The sequence below is a fragment of the Leucoraja erinacea genome, chromosome 20 (genome assembly GCF_028641065.1).
Source record: "Leucoraja erinacea ecotype New England chromosome 20, Leri_hhj_1, whole genome shotgun sequence".
Lineage (NCBI taxonomy): Eukaryota > Metazoa > Chordata > Chondrichthyes > Rajiformes > Rajidae > Leucoraja > Leucoraja erinaceus.
This window is the reverse complement of record NC_073396.1, coordinates 5,920,678-5,938,244: the sequence shown is the minus strand read 5'-3', so window position 1 is coordinate 5,938,244 and position 17,567 is coordinate 5,920,678. Positions and strand designations below refer to the sequence as shown.

At 43.5% G+C, this 17,567-nt stretch overlaps 1 protein-coding gene across 1 annotated transcript in view; it reads right to left on the bottom strand.

Annotated features, from left to right (window-relative positions):
• Window positions 1-15,103, bottom strand: part of mslna (mesothelin a) — an 86,498-nt gene extending 71,395 nt beyond the window's left edge. Inside the window, exons 1-7 of the mRNA XM_055651086.1 lie at window positions 15,043-15,103; window positions 9,036-9,145; window positions 7,904-7,935; window positions 6,377-6,398; window positions 6,245-6,272; window positions 3,432-3,513; window positions 1,046-1,210 (exon numbers count right to left, since the gene is read on the bottom strand). Coding sequence (XP_055507061.1) covers window positions 1,046-1,210; window positions 3,432-3,513; window positions 6,245-6,272; window positions 6,377-6,398; window positions 7,904-7,935; window positions 9,036-9,099 — 393 coding nt within the window. The 5' untranslated portion in view covers window positions 9,100-9,145; window positions 15,043-15,103. The remainder of the gene's footprint in view (window positions 1-1,045; window positions 1,211-3,431; window positions 3,514-6,244; window positions 6,273-6,376; window positions 6,399-7,903; window positions 7,936-9,035; window positions 9,146-15,042) is intronic.
• Window positions 15,104-17,567: the final 2,464 nt, after the last annotated feature.

Genomic DNA, 17,567 nt, shown 5'->3' with positions numbered 1-17,567 from the left:
CTTGATCCCAGTTTGAACAGTAGATGGAGATATATTACACCTTAGGATTTTCTCCCATGAAACAAGTAAAAGAATTTGAGCAGAGTGTACCCCACCTTTCACACTACTGAAATTTTTGTAAGCAATTACTGACCTATTTCACCCTGCCGATGTACAAATTTTGGACATCATTTGTTTCTGTGCTAGCTCGCAAATTCATAATGGGAGTGTCCCACTTACGCGATTTGTTCGGCGACTTGCCGGCACCCGTCATAGTCGCAGCAGGTCGCCGATAATTTTCAACATGTTGAAAATCCAGCGGTGACCAGAACAAGGTACGACTCTTTGGACGACTACTCACGACCGTCCAGGCTTCACCCCACGCGCGACATGTCGCCAGAGCGTCTGAGCGGCCGTGAGTCGTCTGCTCAGTCGCCCAAAGAGTCGTAGCGTCTTTCTGGTTGTCGCTGAATTTTCAACAAGCTGAAAATGTTCGGCGACTAATGACAGGTGCCGGCAGTCGCCAAAAAAGGCGCGTATGTGGGACAGGCCCATTCGTTAGAGGAACAGAATTAGGTCATTCTTGCCCACCAAGTCTACTCAGCCATTCAATCATGCCTGATCTACCTTTACCTCTCAACCCTATTCTCCTGCTCTGTTACTTTGAATGCAATGCCCCTAGCGTTAAAAGGCCCAAAAAACGGAAAACCTCACACGGATAAATATAATAACCAAAACTGCAATAAATAGTCCTGCCAGCCGGTGCCAGGACTGAACCCGGGTCTCTGGCACTGTGAGATAGCAGCTCTACCAACTGTGCCACTATGCCACCTATAATCCTCTTGCACTATGGACTGTTAGCACTATTTTGGGTACCCAGTATTATGGTTATTAATTTATTGTAGTTTTGATCATTATATTTATCTCTGTGTGTTATTGTGTTTACGGGCCTGATCTTTTGGGAGAGGAACCTTGTTGACATATCTATTGAAACCGAGAGACGGGAGCTACATATTTTCTTTGGCTCGCCCCCCGATCTTTCATCAGTTCACGATGCATGTTTTACCTTCCTGTTGAATTCCTTCAGCAAGATCTCCAGCTTTGGCAGGCTGACCTTCTGCATGAACAAGGTGGTGGCATTCAGATCAGAGATATCGACAGGTCTCGTGACGACAAAACATTCGAAGATCGAGGTCAAGTTCTCATTCGTCAGCTGCGCCAATACATTGCACTGAAAGGAAAGATACACATGAGAAAATTCACAACAGATATTACATGTAATAACAATCTACAGAGGGTGGTAGACACTGGGCAGTCCATCACAGGTACTGACCTCGCCATCACTAAAGGGATCTGTAGGGGTTGAGCCTCAAGGCGGCAGCCAAAATTCATCAAAGACCCACACTGGAGGAGCCGATGAAATACACGGAGCCTGGGTCGACGGGGTGCAAGCCAAGGCCAGAGCCTCGCAGGTCACAGCCCCAGGGTTGGCAGAGCCCGTGGCTGGGGCCTGGGTCGAAGCCACGGAGGCGTCTGGAGAGGACCCAGCAGCGATGGAGAGGTCGATGATTGCGTCGACCGACAGACAATGGCGGGCACGCGGAGGCGAGTATGCCGCTGCCGGGTAGAACGGACAATGGCAGACCTGGCTTAGGGGGACCGCCATGAGGGACGGGAGAGGGGGACAAAGGAGGACCCAATGTGGGGGGACCGTCACGAGGAGGGGGGGAGGGGAAACAAAGGAGGACCGCACGCTGGAGTACTTTGTAACTCTGTAAGTGCCCTCTATGTGGCGACTATTGGCATACCTTGGATTTGAATAACCTTTAATAATCCTTTACAGGAAATGACAGTGCCACAACAGCTTCAAGACAGACATAACACCACACATTTCCTCAGATAGCTTCAATACTTAATAAGTTAAAATACAATGAATGAATACTAAAAAAATCCAAAATTATTTTTGTGCATTATAAAACCTTATAGCAGCTGGTATACAAGATTTCCTATATCTCTCAGTTTTGCACATTGGTGCAATCAGTCTCTGACTGAAGATGCTGCTCTTGATCACCTTCAGGGCGTGGAGTGGGTGAGTGGACTTGTCACATGACACAATAAAGTATTCATTTCATTCATTCATTCATTCTGACCATGCACTCAGATAATATTAAATAACAACGCCTGATAGATCTTAGTCACTGGGTTACCTTAACTGGATTGAGGCTCTTATAGTTCCCTTAAATCAATGGAACTCATACCCAGTCCACTTGACCCTTTGCTGACCTGTGCTGGTTTAAATAATTCCTTATTCATAATTCAGATTCAAAATGTTGCAAAAGTTATTAAGTTCTAGCAACCACTATCTCAGTTAATTGTCCTCAGTTTTAGACTTGACTTTAGACTTTAGAGATAGAGCTGGAAAAGGCCCTTTGTTCTGCCAAGTCCATGCCGACCAACTATCCTACACACTAGGGACAATTTACAACTTCTATTTTATCAAACCCAATTAACCTTCAAACCTGGCCAACGTAGGGATGTGGGAGGAAACAGAAGATCTCGGAGAAAACCCATGTGTGGTCAGGGGGGCGAATGTACAAACTCCGTACATAGAAACATAGAAATTAGGTGCAGGAGTAGGCCATTCGGCCCTTCGAGCCTGCACCGCCATTAAATATGATCATGGCTGATCATCCAACTCAGTATCCCATAACTGCCTTCTCTCCATACCCTCTGATCCCTTTAGCCACAAGGGCCACATCTAACTCACTCTTAAATATAGCCAATGAACTGGCCTCGACTACCCTCTGCGGCAGAGAGTTCCAAAGATTCACCACTCTCTGTGTGAAAAAAGTTCTTCTCATCTCGGTTTTAAAGGATTTCCCCCTTATCCTTAAGCTGTGACCCCTTGTCCTGGACTTCCCCAACATCGGGAGCAATCTTCCTGCATCTAGCCTGTCCAACCCCTTAAGAATTTTGTAAGTTTCTATAAGATCCCCTCTCAATCTCCTAAATTCCAGAGAGTATAAACCAAGTCTATCCAGTCTTTCTTCATAAGACAGTCCTGACATCCCAGGAATCAGTCTGGTGAACCTTCTCTGCACTCCCTCTATGGCAATAATGTCCTTCCTCAGATTTGGAGACCAAAACTGTACGCAATACTCCAGGTGTGGTCTCACCAAGACCCTGTACAACTGCAGTAGAACCTCCCTGCTCGTATACTCAAATCCTTTTGCTATGAAAGCTAACATACCATTCGCTTTCTTTACTGCCTGCTGCACCTGCATGCCTACTTTCAATGACTGGTGTACAGACAGCTGCCACAGTTAGGATCAAACCTGGGTCTCTGGCGCTGTAAGGCAGTAACTCTAGAGTTCTAGAGACCCGGGTTTTGTTAATCTAGATCAATGACAGAGACTTTGCATTTTCCGACCTTACTTCTGTATCGTATTTACCTGAGCGCATGCGTACTGCGAGACTGTATAATTACAGAAATCATTGATGTTCCCAGAGAGTAGTTCCGATTCCAACACAAAGCTGCAAGAAGATCATTGTTTTAAACAATAGTCTAAGCATAAAGATTAGATATTATACTGCATTTGGTTGCCAGTTATTTTTTAAAAAAAAACTGCTGAGTGATACAGCATGGAAACAGATGCTTCGACCCAACTTGTCCACGCCGACCATCATGCCCCATCCATACCAGTCCCACCTGTCTACACTTGGCCCATATCCCTCTAAACCTGTCCTATCCATGTACATGTCCAAATTTCTCTTAAACATTTTGATAGTACCTGCCTTAACTACCTCCTCCGGAAGATTGTTCCTACACCCACCACCCTTTGGGTAAAAAGATTAGGATGGAGAGTTTATTTTTTAATCTGCAACCTGAATTAAAGGTATGACAGACCAAAAACTAATACGTTTGTTGCTCTTAGTTACATGCATTTTAGACTAAGATTCATATGCTCTTTATAAAAGAACAAGCTGTATTGTGAGAATAATTATATTTATATCCTAATTATATTGATATCATTATCATCACATCTCTCTAGTTCCTTAATTCCTTTTGTCCCCAAACAGCACTCCTGTTTACAGGTTGGAATGGTACAGTCAAAGTGGAATAGATATGTGGAGACACAAGAAACTGTAGATGCTGGAATCTTGAGAAAACCACAGAGCACTGGAGGAACTCAGCGGGTCAGGCTACATCTGGGGGGGGGGGGGGGGGGGGGGAGAAATGGACAGGCGACGCTTTTGGGTCAGGATCGTTTCAGCTCTTGACAAGTGTCCCTATCCCCCTATCCAAAACATCGTCTTTCCACTCCACAGAAGCGGCCTGATCTGTGGAGTTTCTCCAGCACCTTGTTTTTTTGGAGCGTGCGAGTGACTGGAGTGGGGGGTGCAAAGACAGGATGGTGTTCACAATTAATCAGACTCTCATCGGGGTTGGCTGTATTATTTCAGTATTATTTCTGACGTTATCAGAGCAGATTTGAAGCTGAACATCTTGCAATGACTTCAGGACATACCAAACCCTTACCCCTAGTTACAGCACAAATCAGGAGCACAATGGAACACTCTCCATTTCCCTCATATCTTACTTCTTAGGCCCCCTTCGGTCAAGGCTGACCATTGGTGTCTCCAGGGTGTTATTCCCTATATGGAGGACGCCTGTGCGAGACTTTGTTTAACGTGTGGAGACTGGTGCACAGACAGCCACCCCACGGTCCTTGACAGATCTGGGTCAGTATCCAGTGGCATGGAGTCCAAGATGACCGGAGACTAGATGCTTTCCTCTTCATTATATCAATGAGATTGGGGTGGGAGATTGCAACCTTCACGTGATCCGCCCTGTTTCGACTAATGTAATCAACCCAGGCGTGCACAATCAAATAAGATCAAATAGAACAAGTTGTCCTACAACTTTAGGCTGTGCACGCCATAGGCCAGAAGAAGAAGAAGAAGCCCGAAATGTCACCCATTCCTTCCCTTGAAGAAGGGTCTCAACCTGAAACGTCACCCATTACTTCTATCCAGAGATGCTGCCTGTTCGCTGAGTTACTCCAGCATTATGTGTCGATCTTTGGAGTAAATCAGCATCTGCAGTTCCTTCCTACACATGCAAGTAAACTGCTCAGACTGGGCTGGTGCTCAACTTGGCACCAAACATTGGACGGGACAATGGGTGATCACTATCAAAACCCACAGAAGTAACTTCAAAACTTGGAAACGTGCAGAATCCTGGAAAGTAACACCAGAGATTCTCCAGAGATGATCTTTGATTTTGGAGTTCACATCCATTAAAAAAAACATCTAATTAGAATGTTTCGATTTTAAATAGATTAGAATATAAATAGAACAATAACTCGTGTTCAATTTAATTTACATTCTTAGAAATATTATGCGCGTGAATGGATTATTTTGACTTATTATTGCTGACACTGCTTCACTTGAAAATACTGTAAATCTATCAATTGTGAAGTAGACCTTGAAAGTTAAAAGGCGTCAATTCAAATATTATTTGATTATTGTTGCTGGCCTTGATTTGTTCTTTTGCATATCTCTCATCTAAGTTTTCCTATGTACCTTTTCATATCTCTCGTTCCCCTCTCACCCGACTCTCAGCCTGAAGAAGGGTCTCGACCCATAAGGTCACCGCTTTCATTTCTCCAGAGATGCTGCCTGACCCGCTGAGTTATTTCAGCATTTTATGTCATAGAGTGATACAGTGTAGAAACAGGCCCTTCGGCCCAACATGCCCACACCGGCCAACATGTCCCAGCTACATTAGTCCCACCTGCCTGCGCTTGGTCCATATCCCTCCAAACCTGTCCTATCCAAGGTTACACAAAAAAGCTGGAGAAACTCAGCGGGTGCAGCAGCATCTATGGAGCGAAGGAAATAGGCAACGTTTCGGGCCGAAACCCTTCTTCATCCATGTACCTGTCTAACTGTTTCTTAAACATTGGGATATTCCCAGCCTCAGCTACCTCCTCTGGCAACATGGTCCATATACCCACCACCCTTCTTCAAATATTATTGTGTAGGTTTTTGAAATGCCGCACAGCGCTTTCCTTCTTCACTTGGGCCATGAAATCAGTTAATTGCAGAATTTACTGCAATCCCATATCAATCTCCATAAAATCTTATTGTTGGGGAAAAGGAATAGGTGATGTTTCAGGTCGAGACCCTTCCTCAGACCCAATGTCTTGTCATGATAGACCACTGCCCGTTTAGGCACATAATCTGTCTGTTCAGTCCATACCTGTTATTTCTGTCACATGTTTTCTGTTCTGTAATAAGGAAAGCAAAAGGAGAAAGTGATACTTTAGAAATTGTTCTAATCCCTTAAAATAAAATAATACTTAATAAATCCAATAAATGTTGTTCCACTTACCAACAGGGATATCTACGCGACACTAAGGAGGGAAAGGAAAATGTTTCAATGTTACAATTGTTTCGATACCCGAGGCAATAGGTTTGAACAGTAACCCTTCAGAATTAAAGTGTCCATGACATCAAGGACACAAACCATAGGGAGATTAATGAAGTGGGATCTTGTTCTGATTCCTGATCACCACCTATGCCTTTTGTGCGTGTGTGTGCATGCTTAGACAGCAGTAGAATAGCTTCCATTTCTTCTTATCTTTTTAAAAGTTTGTTCTCAAGACACAAAGTACTTTGAGTACTCAAAGTACCTTGGGCAGCATCATGGCACAGCGGTAGAGTTGCTCCCTTGCTGTGCCAGAGACCCGGGTTCGATCCTGGCGACAAGTGCTATCTGTACGAATTTGTATATTTATGTTCTCGCTGTGACTGCGTGGGTTTCCTCCGGGTGCTCCGGTTTCATCCCACACTCCAAACACGTACAGGTTTGCAAGTTAATGGACTTGGTATGACGATTAATTGTTCCTAGTGTGTGTAGGATAGTGTTAGTGTGTGGGGACAACTGGCCGGTTGAATGGCCTGTTTCTGTGCTGTATCTCTGAATTCTAAACTAATCTAACTGCATAGGTTTGTAAATTAATTGGCAGAATAAAATAGCAAACATTGGCCCCTGTGATAGTGCTGGTGTACAGGGTGATTGCTATCAGCGCGGACTAAGTGGGCCGAAGGGCCTGTTTCCGTGCTGTATCTCTGAAGTGTCTAAATTCCCTTGCATTGCATTTTGCACTGAAGCCATTGAATGTATCTGGTATTTTTTAGATGCTGTTTTATTTGTCGTGGCTTCTGGTTAGTGTGCCCGAGGGACGTGTGGCTGTGAATTTCCCCAAGGATTCTCCCAATTCCTTGCTGTTATTTGAAGTGACCGGGGGAAACATTGGAGAAAATGTGTAAACACTCATTTGCAATGGTTTGCATGGCTCGACTGATATTTACCTTTGAAATTACAGCAAGAGATTGGGAGAAACCCACCAAAATCCCAAGAGGAATAAATGAATAAATAAATCTTCCTGTTTCAGGGCTCCCGCACCGGCGACTTCTCCCGCCCGAGTTGCGGGGTCGAAGAGCTCCTGGAGCGGGGCCTGACATCACCGCCCCACGCGGCTTGGAATGGCCGCGGGACTCTGCGAGCGCACGCCGGGGGCTCCAACACCAAGACTTGGTGTGCGACCTCGCACCACCCGGCGTGGCTTTAATGGCCGCGAGACAATTGCCATCGCCAGCCGGGGGCTTTGACTTTGACTCTGACATCAGGGGGGGGGGGGAGAGTGCAGTGGAGAGATAAGTTTTTTTGGCCTTCCATCACAGCGATGTGATGGATGTTTATGTAAAATATGTTGTGTCGTGGGTCTATTTGTTTGTAAGGTATGGCTGCAGAAACGGCATTTCGTTTGAACCTCAAGGGGTCCAAATGACAATTAAATTAAAATTGTATCTTGAAATATAACAAGATCACCATCTTGCAAATTCTTTAGCTTACCTCATAAGTATTCACAGGTGTTGCAAAGAAGCCTGGAAAAATAAAAGAATGGTGCTGTCAAAGATGAAACCATGCTGACTTTTTCTTAGAAATTCGGCACTGTCACTGAGTGGACTTTGACGAGGTCGAATTTTCCCCTGTGAATCTTTCATGTTTGAGTGGTATTAATCTTCGCTCAACATTCAATCTGGCCCATTATCAAGTTAAAGAAAGTTAGAGGGAATGGGGGAAGAAAAGGAATTTGTGATGTTTAAGTCTCTTTTATGTGACGTTGTAAACGGAGCTGTTGCAATGCAAAACAAATTTCAGACTTTGTTCTGACAATAAAGTAATATCGTATCATATCGTATGCTTCGGGTCCAAACCCTTCTACAGACTGAGAATCAGGAGGGAGGGAAAATAGTGTTATAGAAAGGTACAGCACAAATCATAGCCGACTCAAAAAAATGTAGAGCCCACAATGGTCCATTGTTGGCTATGGAAGAGATGATATTGAATAGGAATACTTTATTAGCAATAGGAAGGGATACAAACTGTGAAACTAGCAAGACCACTAGGACGGAGAGAGAGGGAAAGCAAGGGCTACTTGAAATTAGAGAAATCAATATTCATACCGCTGGGTTGTAAGCTCCCAAGCGAAATACGAGGTGCTGTTCCTTCAATTGGTTTCAGGTTAGTTTCAGTTGTAAAACTTGCCAATTCTCATGAATCACTATTAGCCAAATAAGCGTGTATATGGCACACTACGTCAGAGCGCCTTCACGTAGGATAAGAGAATCCCTTTATAATTTACTATGCAAGACAATTTGTGAGATCCTATATTATGTTTCATCCCTGACACATCCCAACATCAGTGAAGAGATGGTGGCGGGATGGATATATGTTAAGATAATAAAAAACGAGGAAGCATTTATTGTATTTGCACAGTTGATTCCCGAGAATACATCAATAAAACATTTGTCAATCGAATTGAAGCCATCTGATGCGCAATAACGTTGGTATTCTTGGTAAACTAATGTTAATAATGTGGGCTATATTATTCACATGGTTAAATAAAATGCTTGCTCCTAGTCTTTTCCCTGCTATGTTGTATTGTATTTTCTAACACGGTTATATATAAAAACAAACGTACCAATTGAGAGGTTGACTATGAGAGTCAAAGAACAAATCCATCCAAGGATCATCTTCGGCCCCATCTTTGAGAGGTTTTATTTCTTCCTGAATCAAGTTCAACTGTCCATCCTGCAAAATAAATCGTTCACACAATTCTTATATTTTAACAATCAATAGGTTGAAATGTGCGTAATGAATAATAAAAAAAACCCATACATACAACATAGAACAATACAGTACAGGAACAGGCCCTTCAGCCCACAACGTGATGCCAAGATTAACTAATCTCATCTGCAGCATGTGATCCATATCCCTACATTCCCTGCATATCCGTGTGCCTGTCTAAAAATCTTTTAAATGCCACTATCGTACCTGCCTCCACCTCCGCCTCCGGATGCATATTCCAGGCACCAACCACCCTCTGTGTAAAAATACTTGCCCCACGCATCTCCGTTAAACTTTCCCCTTCTGTCCATAAACCTATGCCCTCTAGTCTTTGACATTTCCACTCTGGGACAAAGGTTCTGACTGCCTACCCTATCTATGCCTTTCATCATTTTATAGACCTCTATCAAAATCTCCCCTCAAACTCCTAGTGGAAACAGGCCGAATAGCTCATCGAATCCACACCGACCATCAATCACCCATTCACACTAGTTCTATGTTATCCCACTTCCTCATCCATTTTCATGGCTGTTGATGCTGCCTGACCCGCTGAGTTATTCCAGCACTTTGTGTCTTTTTTTTACAAAACCAGCATCTGCAGATCTTAGTTACCTATTTGATGTATTGATTTAGTTGCAAAGATTGCTACAATGCAGTTCATAATAGAGATATAAGAAAACATTTCCTTGGTACAATGCTTTACCACCGTTAGTTCTACAACAGTTAATTTTGGTCCTGGGCTGTCTATTATATTTTATATTTATACAAAGAAACATAGAAATTAGGTGCATGAGTAGGCCATTCAACCCAGCACAGTCATTCAATATGATCATGGCTTATCATCCAAAATCAGTAGCCCGTTCCTGCTTCCCATATCCCTCAATTCCGTTAGCCCAACAGCTAAATCTTACTCTATCTTGAATACATCCAGTGAATTGGCCTCCACTGCAGAAACGTCACCTGTTCCTTTTCTCCAGTGAGAATACCACAGATTCACAACTCTCCGGGTGTATAGGTTTTTCCTCAAATGGCCTACCTCTTGTTCTTAAACTGTGACCACCAGTTCTGGACATATATTTGGTTTTAATATATTACATATATTTGGTTTGTGCTTAGAAATGAAAGAAGCAAATAAAGAATGTGCCGGAAGGAACTGCAGATGTTGGTTTGCACTGAAGATAGACAAAATGTCCATATAAGTCAGCGGGTCAGGCATCATCTCTGGAGAAAGGGAATAGGTGATTTTTCAGGTCAAGACCCTTCTTCAGACTGTGAGTCAGGGGGAAAGGGAAAGGAGATACAGAAGGTACATAGGCCAAATTAATGAAAGATATGCAAAAAGTAACAATGTTGAAGGAAAGGTGGAGTCCACAATGGTCCATTGTTGGCTGTGCTGAAGGTGACAACGAGTTATACAGACAGTGAAATTCAACAGGGTGACGGTGACACTAGGACGATGACTAGGATTGGGGGAGGGACGGAGAGCGAGGGGATGCAAGGGTTACCTGTAGTTAAATAAATTAATATTCATACCGCTGGGTTTTAAGCTGACTAGGCAATATATAAGGTGCTGTTCCTCCAATTTCCTTTTGCCAATGGTGGGGAGTGTGTTCTATGTGATGGACTCTTGTGCAATTTCATGTGGTCTTGGGCAGAGCTGTTCCCAAACAAGCTAGTGATGCAACTAGACAGTATGCTCTCTATGGTGCATCTGTAGAAGTTTATAAAAGTTGTTGAAGACATACCGAATTTTCGCACTCTCCTGAGGAAGTAGAGGTGTGGGTGTGCATTCTTGGCTGTGCCTTGCAGAATTAGGCCATTTGGCCCATCAAGTCTACTCCGCCATTGGCTGATCTATCTTTCCCTTTCAACCCCACTCCCCTGCCTGCTCCCCATACCTCCTGACACCCTTACCCCGTACAATGTACTTGGTCCACGACGGTTTGTTGGTAATATTTACCCCAAAGTGCTTGGAGCTATAGGACCAGTCTACCATGGGGGACATCATGAAAGTCCAAGTGTGCCACATCAACTGGTCTGCCCTACGTATGGTCAAAAAGTAAATCAAAAATACCTGCTAAAACCCTCCGCCTAAATCATTTATGATTTTAATGCCAGTCATTTATTTGGCAGTGGGTTGGATGAAATCTGACTGGGGCGACTTTTAACTATGCCTCAGCCATAATGGGAGATGAGTGCCTCAACATACAAAAGGACTTAACCCAAAATTAATATGTTAAATGTGTCTCAGTTATTCTGAAACCACAGGTCGAAATTAACATTTACACATAAAATTATCCTAGTACAAACCATTCCACTTATCCTTGCTCTCCTCTTTTTAAATTATCTCTAAAAACTTGGCTCATTGATCTATCAGATGATCACTCCTCCGTTTAGAACATTGAGCAGTACAGCACAGGAACAGGCCCTTCGACCCACAATGTCCATGCCGAACATGATGCTAATTTAAACAGAGCTCTGTCCTTAAGTGACCCATATACCTCCATTCCCTGCTTTGCCATGTACCTATCAAAACGCATCTTAAATCCTACTCTTCTACCTGCCTCCACCACCACCCCTGGCAGTGCCTTCCAGACAATCTCCACTCTCTGTCTTGCAATACGTCCCACACATCTCCTTTAAACTTGACGCCTCTCACCTTAAAGCAACACCCTCTAGTCTTTGACATTTCCACCCTGGGATAAAGGTTCTGACTATCTATCCTACCTTTGCCTCTCATAGTTTTATATACTTCTATCAGGTCTCTCGTCAACCTCGGACATTTCAGAGAAAACTTATCTTCCTCTTTGACTCAGCTTTATGTAAAGTCGATTGAGATTTCTGAACAGGTCAAGCCAGTAAACAGCTCTCCTCCAACATCTTAGCTTCGATGTGTTGGAAGGAACTGTAGATGCTGGTTTACACAAAGTGCTGGCGTAACTCAGCGGGTCAGACAGCATCTCTGGAGAAAAGGAAAAGGTGACGTTTCGGGTCAAGACCCTTCTCCCTCCGGCCCTTAGACTTTTTTATTTCTAACTGCTGGTGTGAGTGACATCGGCCGTCTTAACATTTCCACTCCCCTTACCTACTCTAACAAAGAATCTGAAGAAAGGTCTCGACCTCAAACGTCATCTATTCCTTTTCTCCATAGTAGTCGACTGGAGATTGGTTCTACTGCTAAATCTGGCCACAGGCAGGATGAAAGAGAAAGCGACAACGAAGGCATGAAGAGAAAGACATTAATTGATGTATTATCTTTCATAACCTCAGACCATGCGATTCCACAACAGCAAAATATTTTTAAATGGAAGAAACGTGCGATCAATCCGTGTACAATATTTGCCACACTGTGAAAAATTTAAAGAGTCAATGCAGCACTTAAAGTGTTTGCGAATTCCAAAGGGAGTGAAACTTAATGGTGAAGGCAGAATCCTCCAGTTGACTGTGGCTGTAAAAATGCTGTCTTTCTTGTTTAACTATTGTCTTTGTTCAGTGTACCTTTATAAAGCTAATCTTCCCACCGTCTGCTTCTGGGTGAGAGTTAAAAAGGGGAGCCTACAACTTTATACCAGAGTTACACATTAGACAAAACTCCACTTGTAGGTTAGGAGATATTTGTATTAAAGTGGAATATTACAAATTACAGCACTTTCTTCCAAGAGCAGGATTTGAGACAGTTGCAGTTTGTTTTAGAGTCAGTATAACGAAAGCAATCAGGTTGTTTTGCAACTAGTTATAAGTAAATTGCACGCGGCTTTTGATATTGGTAAAACTTTAGACTTTAGAGATACAGCTCGGAAACGGGCCCTTCGGCCCAGCGAGTCCGTGCCGACCAGCGATCACCCCGCACACTAACACTATCCTACACCCTAGGGATAATTTATAATTTTACCGAAGCCAATTAGCGTACAAACCTGTACGTCTTTGGAGTGTGGGAGGAAAGCGGAGCACCCAGAGAAAACCCACAGCATCACAGGGAGAACATACAAACTACGTACAGACAGCACCCGTAGTCAAAATCAAACCCGGGTCTCTTACACTGCAAGGCAGCAACTCTACGGCTGCGCCACCGTGCCGTCCTACCTTAAACATTCTTTAAGCTTATTTCAAAGATCATGTTTAGTTTTAAGATTGAAAATTAGTGCAAGTGTAACATTTTAATGTTAGCATATGGAGGAATTTCAGACTGCTTACGGTTAAATGAAAGGAGAGCAAATTATTCAATGGCTGTGTTATGGGGGTATCCTGCCTGGTTGGCCGGTATGGCAATTCCAACACACAGGAATGCACGAGGTTGCAGGGAGTGGTGGACTCAGCCTGGCCCATCACAGACACCATCAAAAGCATCTACACCAGGAGCTGCCTCCAGAAGGCGGCATCTGTCATCGAGGATCATCACCATCCGGGCTGTGCCCTCTTTTCACTGCTACCGTCAGGCAGGAGGTACAGAGAAGCCTGAAGACCCACACCACCCATAGTGCATGGGACAGAACTGGAAATCCTGGTTTAAACGGAAGATAGACACAAAAAGCTGGAGTAACTCACTGGGACAGGCAGCATCACTGGAGAAAAGGAATAGGTGACGTTTCGGGTCGAGACCCTTCTTCAGGTGGACCCGAAACGTCACTTATTTCTTTTCTCCAGAGACGCTGACTGACCCGCTGAGTTACTCCAGCTTTTTGTGTTTATCTTCTCCACAAACCCTAATCCTATCTCGTCAAACAGAAAACTATTCTCTGTACCTTGGTACACATGACAATAAACTAAACTAAACACAGTATTAGAATAAAGGGGAAAACCATTTAAGAGTGAGGTGAAAAAAAAAACGTTTTCTCCCAGAGAGCTGTGACTTTGTGGAATTCCCTGCCACAGAGGGCAGTGGAGGCCAAATCACTGGGTGGATTTAAGAGAGAGTTAAGATAGAGCTCTAGGGGCGAGTGGAATCAAGGGATATGGGGAGAAGGCAGGCACGGGTTATTGGATGCCATGATCACATTGAATGGCGGTGCTAGCTCGAAGGGCTGAATGGCCTACTCCTGCACCTATTCTCTATGTTTCTAAAAACTATGAACCACCTTTTGTGCGATCAAGAGTTTGGTTTCAAATCACGTTCATCCACTAATGTATGGTTTCATTCCAGTCTCTTTCACTGACATCTGATTTGTATGATATTTGTATAAATTATATGTCATTTGGGTTTATGCGTGCCGTCAAAATGCCTATGATGTCGCCCCAAGCAAGATTTCCATTGCAGGTCTATCTCACCATACTTGGGCATTTGCCAATAAACTCGACAGGCACAAAGCAGGTCAGACAGCATCTCTGGAGAAAGAGGGGTGGATGAGGTTTCGGGACGGGATCCTTTTTCTTGACAGTAAACTCGATTTGACTTCCCTGTAAACAGAAACTATCCTTCCAAATAAACCTCGTTCTCTCTGCCGTAAACCTCAACCTTTTGCACTTCAATCCAGTCTACATGCAGGTCCAAGTCTGTGAAATATCATCCAGGCTTTCAACAATACATCAAAAACTTCTGCCTTCCCCACAATCAACCTACGAACCTGCTTCGCTTTTCTGTTAATCGCCACCGCTAAATAAATAAAGAACTTGTACAAGGTGAACATTATTGCTAACAGACCGCGGGAGAAATCCTTCTTGGTGCGAAATTATTTGCAAAAAGGGATCACTTCCCACTAACTTCTCCCTATTCTATCTTTACAGATCACGTTATAAATAAATGATTCCCCCCTCCTCTCCTCCTCCTCCTCTCTCTATCTTCGTGCCTTGTTTTTTTTTTTGCGGTGCTATCTATTTAAAATTTTGAAATGAAATTTTGAACAACTCAGTAAAACACCACTCACCTCATGCGCAGCTGAAGGGATGATGAGGGACAGTGCTCAGGTGAGTGGCAAGCAGCGAGTTTCATTCAAGTTGGGTGGGGTTTAGCGACGTCAGAGCAGCCTGGTGGTGCGGGATTGACAGAGAGAAAGGAATAAAAGGAAAGGAATTCAAGTCTGTGCCTCTGGACGGTGAGTTCCTGAACCCCGCGGTGAATCTAACACTAAGCAACATGGTCACACAAGCGGTGGCGATGGGCTGGGCTGCATGAACGCAGAAGTCCAGCATGGAGTCAAAAATTCACAATGCATTGCCCAGAAACTTGGCTTTTCAAGTCTTTATTCATGTTATTACAAGTTCACAAGTTATAGGAGTAGAATTGAGCCATTCGGCCCATCGAGTCCACTCCGCCATTCATTCATGGCTGATCTCTGCCTCCTAATCCCATTTCCCTGCCTTCTCCCCATAACCGTTGACACCCGTTCCAATCAAGAACTTGTCTATCCCAACCTTAAAAATATCCACTGAGGGCCTCCACAACCCTCTGTGGCAATGAGTTCCACAGATTAAGTACCCTTTGACTAAAGAAGTTCCTCCTCACCTCCTTTCTAAAAGAGCGCCCTTTAATTCTGAGACTATGAGCTCTGGTCCTAGACTCTCCCACAAGTGGAAACATCCTTTCCACATCCACTCTATCTATGCCTTTCATTATTCTGTAAATTTCAATGTCCCCCCCCCTCTCAACCTAGAGGCCCAGTGCTGTCAAATGCTCATCATATGCTAACCCACTCATTCCTGGAATCATTCTTCCAGGAATCATCCCTATTGCTACAAGGTATACAGATTATTGTTCTAATGCTGCAACTGAATCATCCTACCACAACCAGAGCAATCATGAACTACTATCTACCTTGAAGATAGATGCAAAATGCTGGAGTAACTCAGCAGGACAGGCAGTATCTGTCTGAAGAAGGGTCTCGTCCCAAAACGTCACCCATTCCTTCTCTCCGGAGATGCTGTGTGTCCTGCTGAGTTACTCCAGCACTTTGTGTTGATCTACAATCTATCTCGTGGGTGACCCTCAGACTCTTCTTGATCGGACTGTGTTGGCTTTACCTTGCACTAAACATTATTCATTTATCATGTATCTGTACACTGTAAATGGCTCATTAGTGATCATGTATTGTCTTTCTGTTGACTGGTTAGCACCCAACAAAAGCTTTTCATTGTACATCGGTACACGGGACAATAGACTAAACTGAAGTTCCGCTTTTGGAATTTCTTGCTGAAACTTAGCTCCAAGTTTGTACAGTTCTTTAGTCAGAGGGTGGCGAATCTGTGGAATTCTTTGCCACAGAAGGCAGAGTTCAAGACATTGGGTATTTTTAAGGTGTAGATAGATGGAGCGCGTCAAAGGTTACGGGGAGAAGGCAAAATAATGGGATTGGATCAGAAGGAGTTTCATCCCAGAGGCCATTAGGACTGTAAACTCTTATCTCACCAGGGACTAACTTACTGTACCAATTTACTGTTGTGTTGTGTCTTTTTAAAATTGCTGTTTTTTTCTCACAAATATGTAATTACTGATTCTGTTCTATTCTGTTTTGTAGTTTGTTTTTTTGCACAATCCGCAAGCATTGCCACTTTTCATTTCACTGCACATCTCGTATGCGTATGTGACAAATAAACTTGACTTGACTTGAGATACGCCGACTTAGAAACTCAATTTTTGCACCTCAATTTAAGAAGGCATGCAAAGAAAAACCTGGGATCTATACACTGGTATGCCTAACTGAAAGTTACTGGAGAGGATTCTGAGGGATAATATTGTATATACATGCATTTGGGAAGACTGAGAATCATTAAGGATTATCAACATGGTTTTGTGTGTTAGAATATGATTACGATTTTCGGAGAAGTAACCAAGAAGGTTGATGAGGGCAGGCCATAGACATAGTCTCTATGGACTTCAGCAAGGCCTTTGATAAGGTCCTGCATGGTAGGATGCTCTGGAAGGTTAGATCACATGGTGTCCAGAAAGAATTAGATGACTGCATACACAATTGGATTCAAGTATTGGTGGAAGAGTGTTTTTCAGACTGAAAGCCTGTGAGTACTGGTGTGCTTCAGAGATCAGAGCTGGGCCCATTGCAGTTTGTCATCCGCATCAACAATTTGGATGAAAATATATAAGGCATGATAGTAAGTTTGAAGATGACACCAAAATAGACAAAGACGGAAATCAAGAATTACAAGGGCAGTGAAGGACAGGGCTCTGGGGAGTGTTGTGGAACAGAGGGATCTTGGGAAGTATATGAAAGAGGGGCCATGGGTAGATGAAGTGGTCAGGAAGTAAAAATGTGAAAGGTATTTCTACTTGTCAATTAATTAGTTATTAGAGAACAATGGTTTATTTTACCTTTGTTGTTTCCCCAGATTGCATCGAAAGAGTGCCTGGATAGAATGGATGTGGAGAGGGTGATTCCACCAGCGGGAAGAAGGTCACCCATTCCTACTCTTCAGAGATGCTTCCTGTCCCACTGAGTTA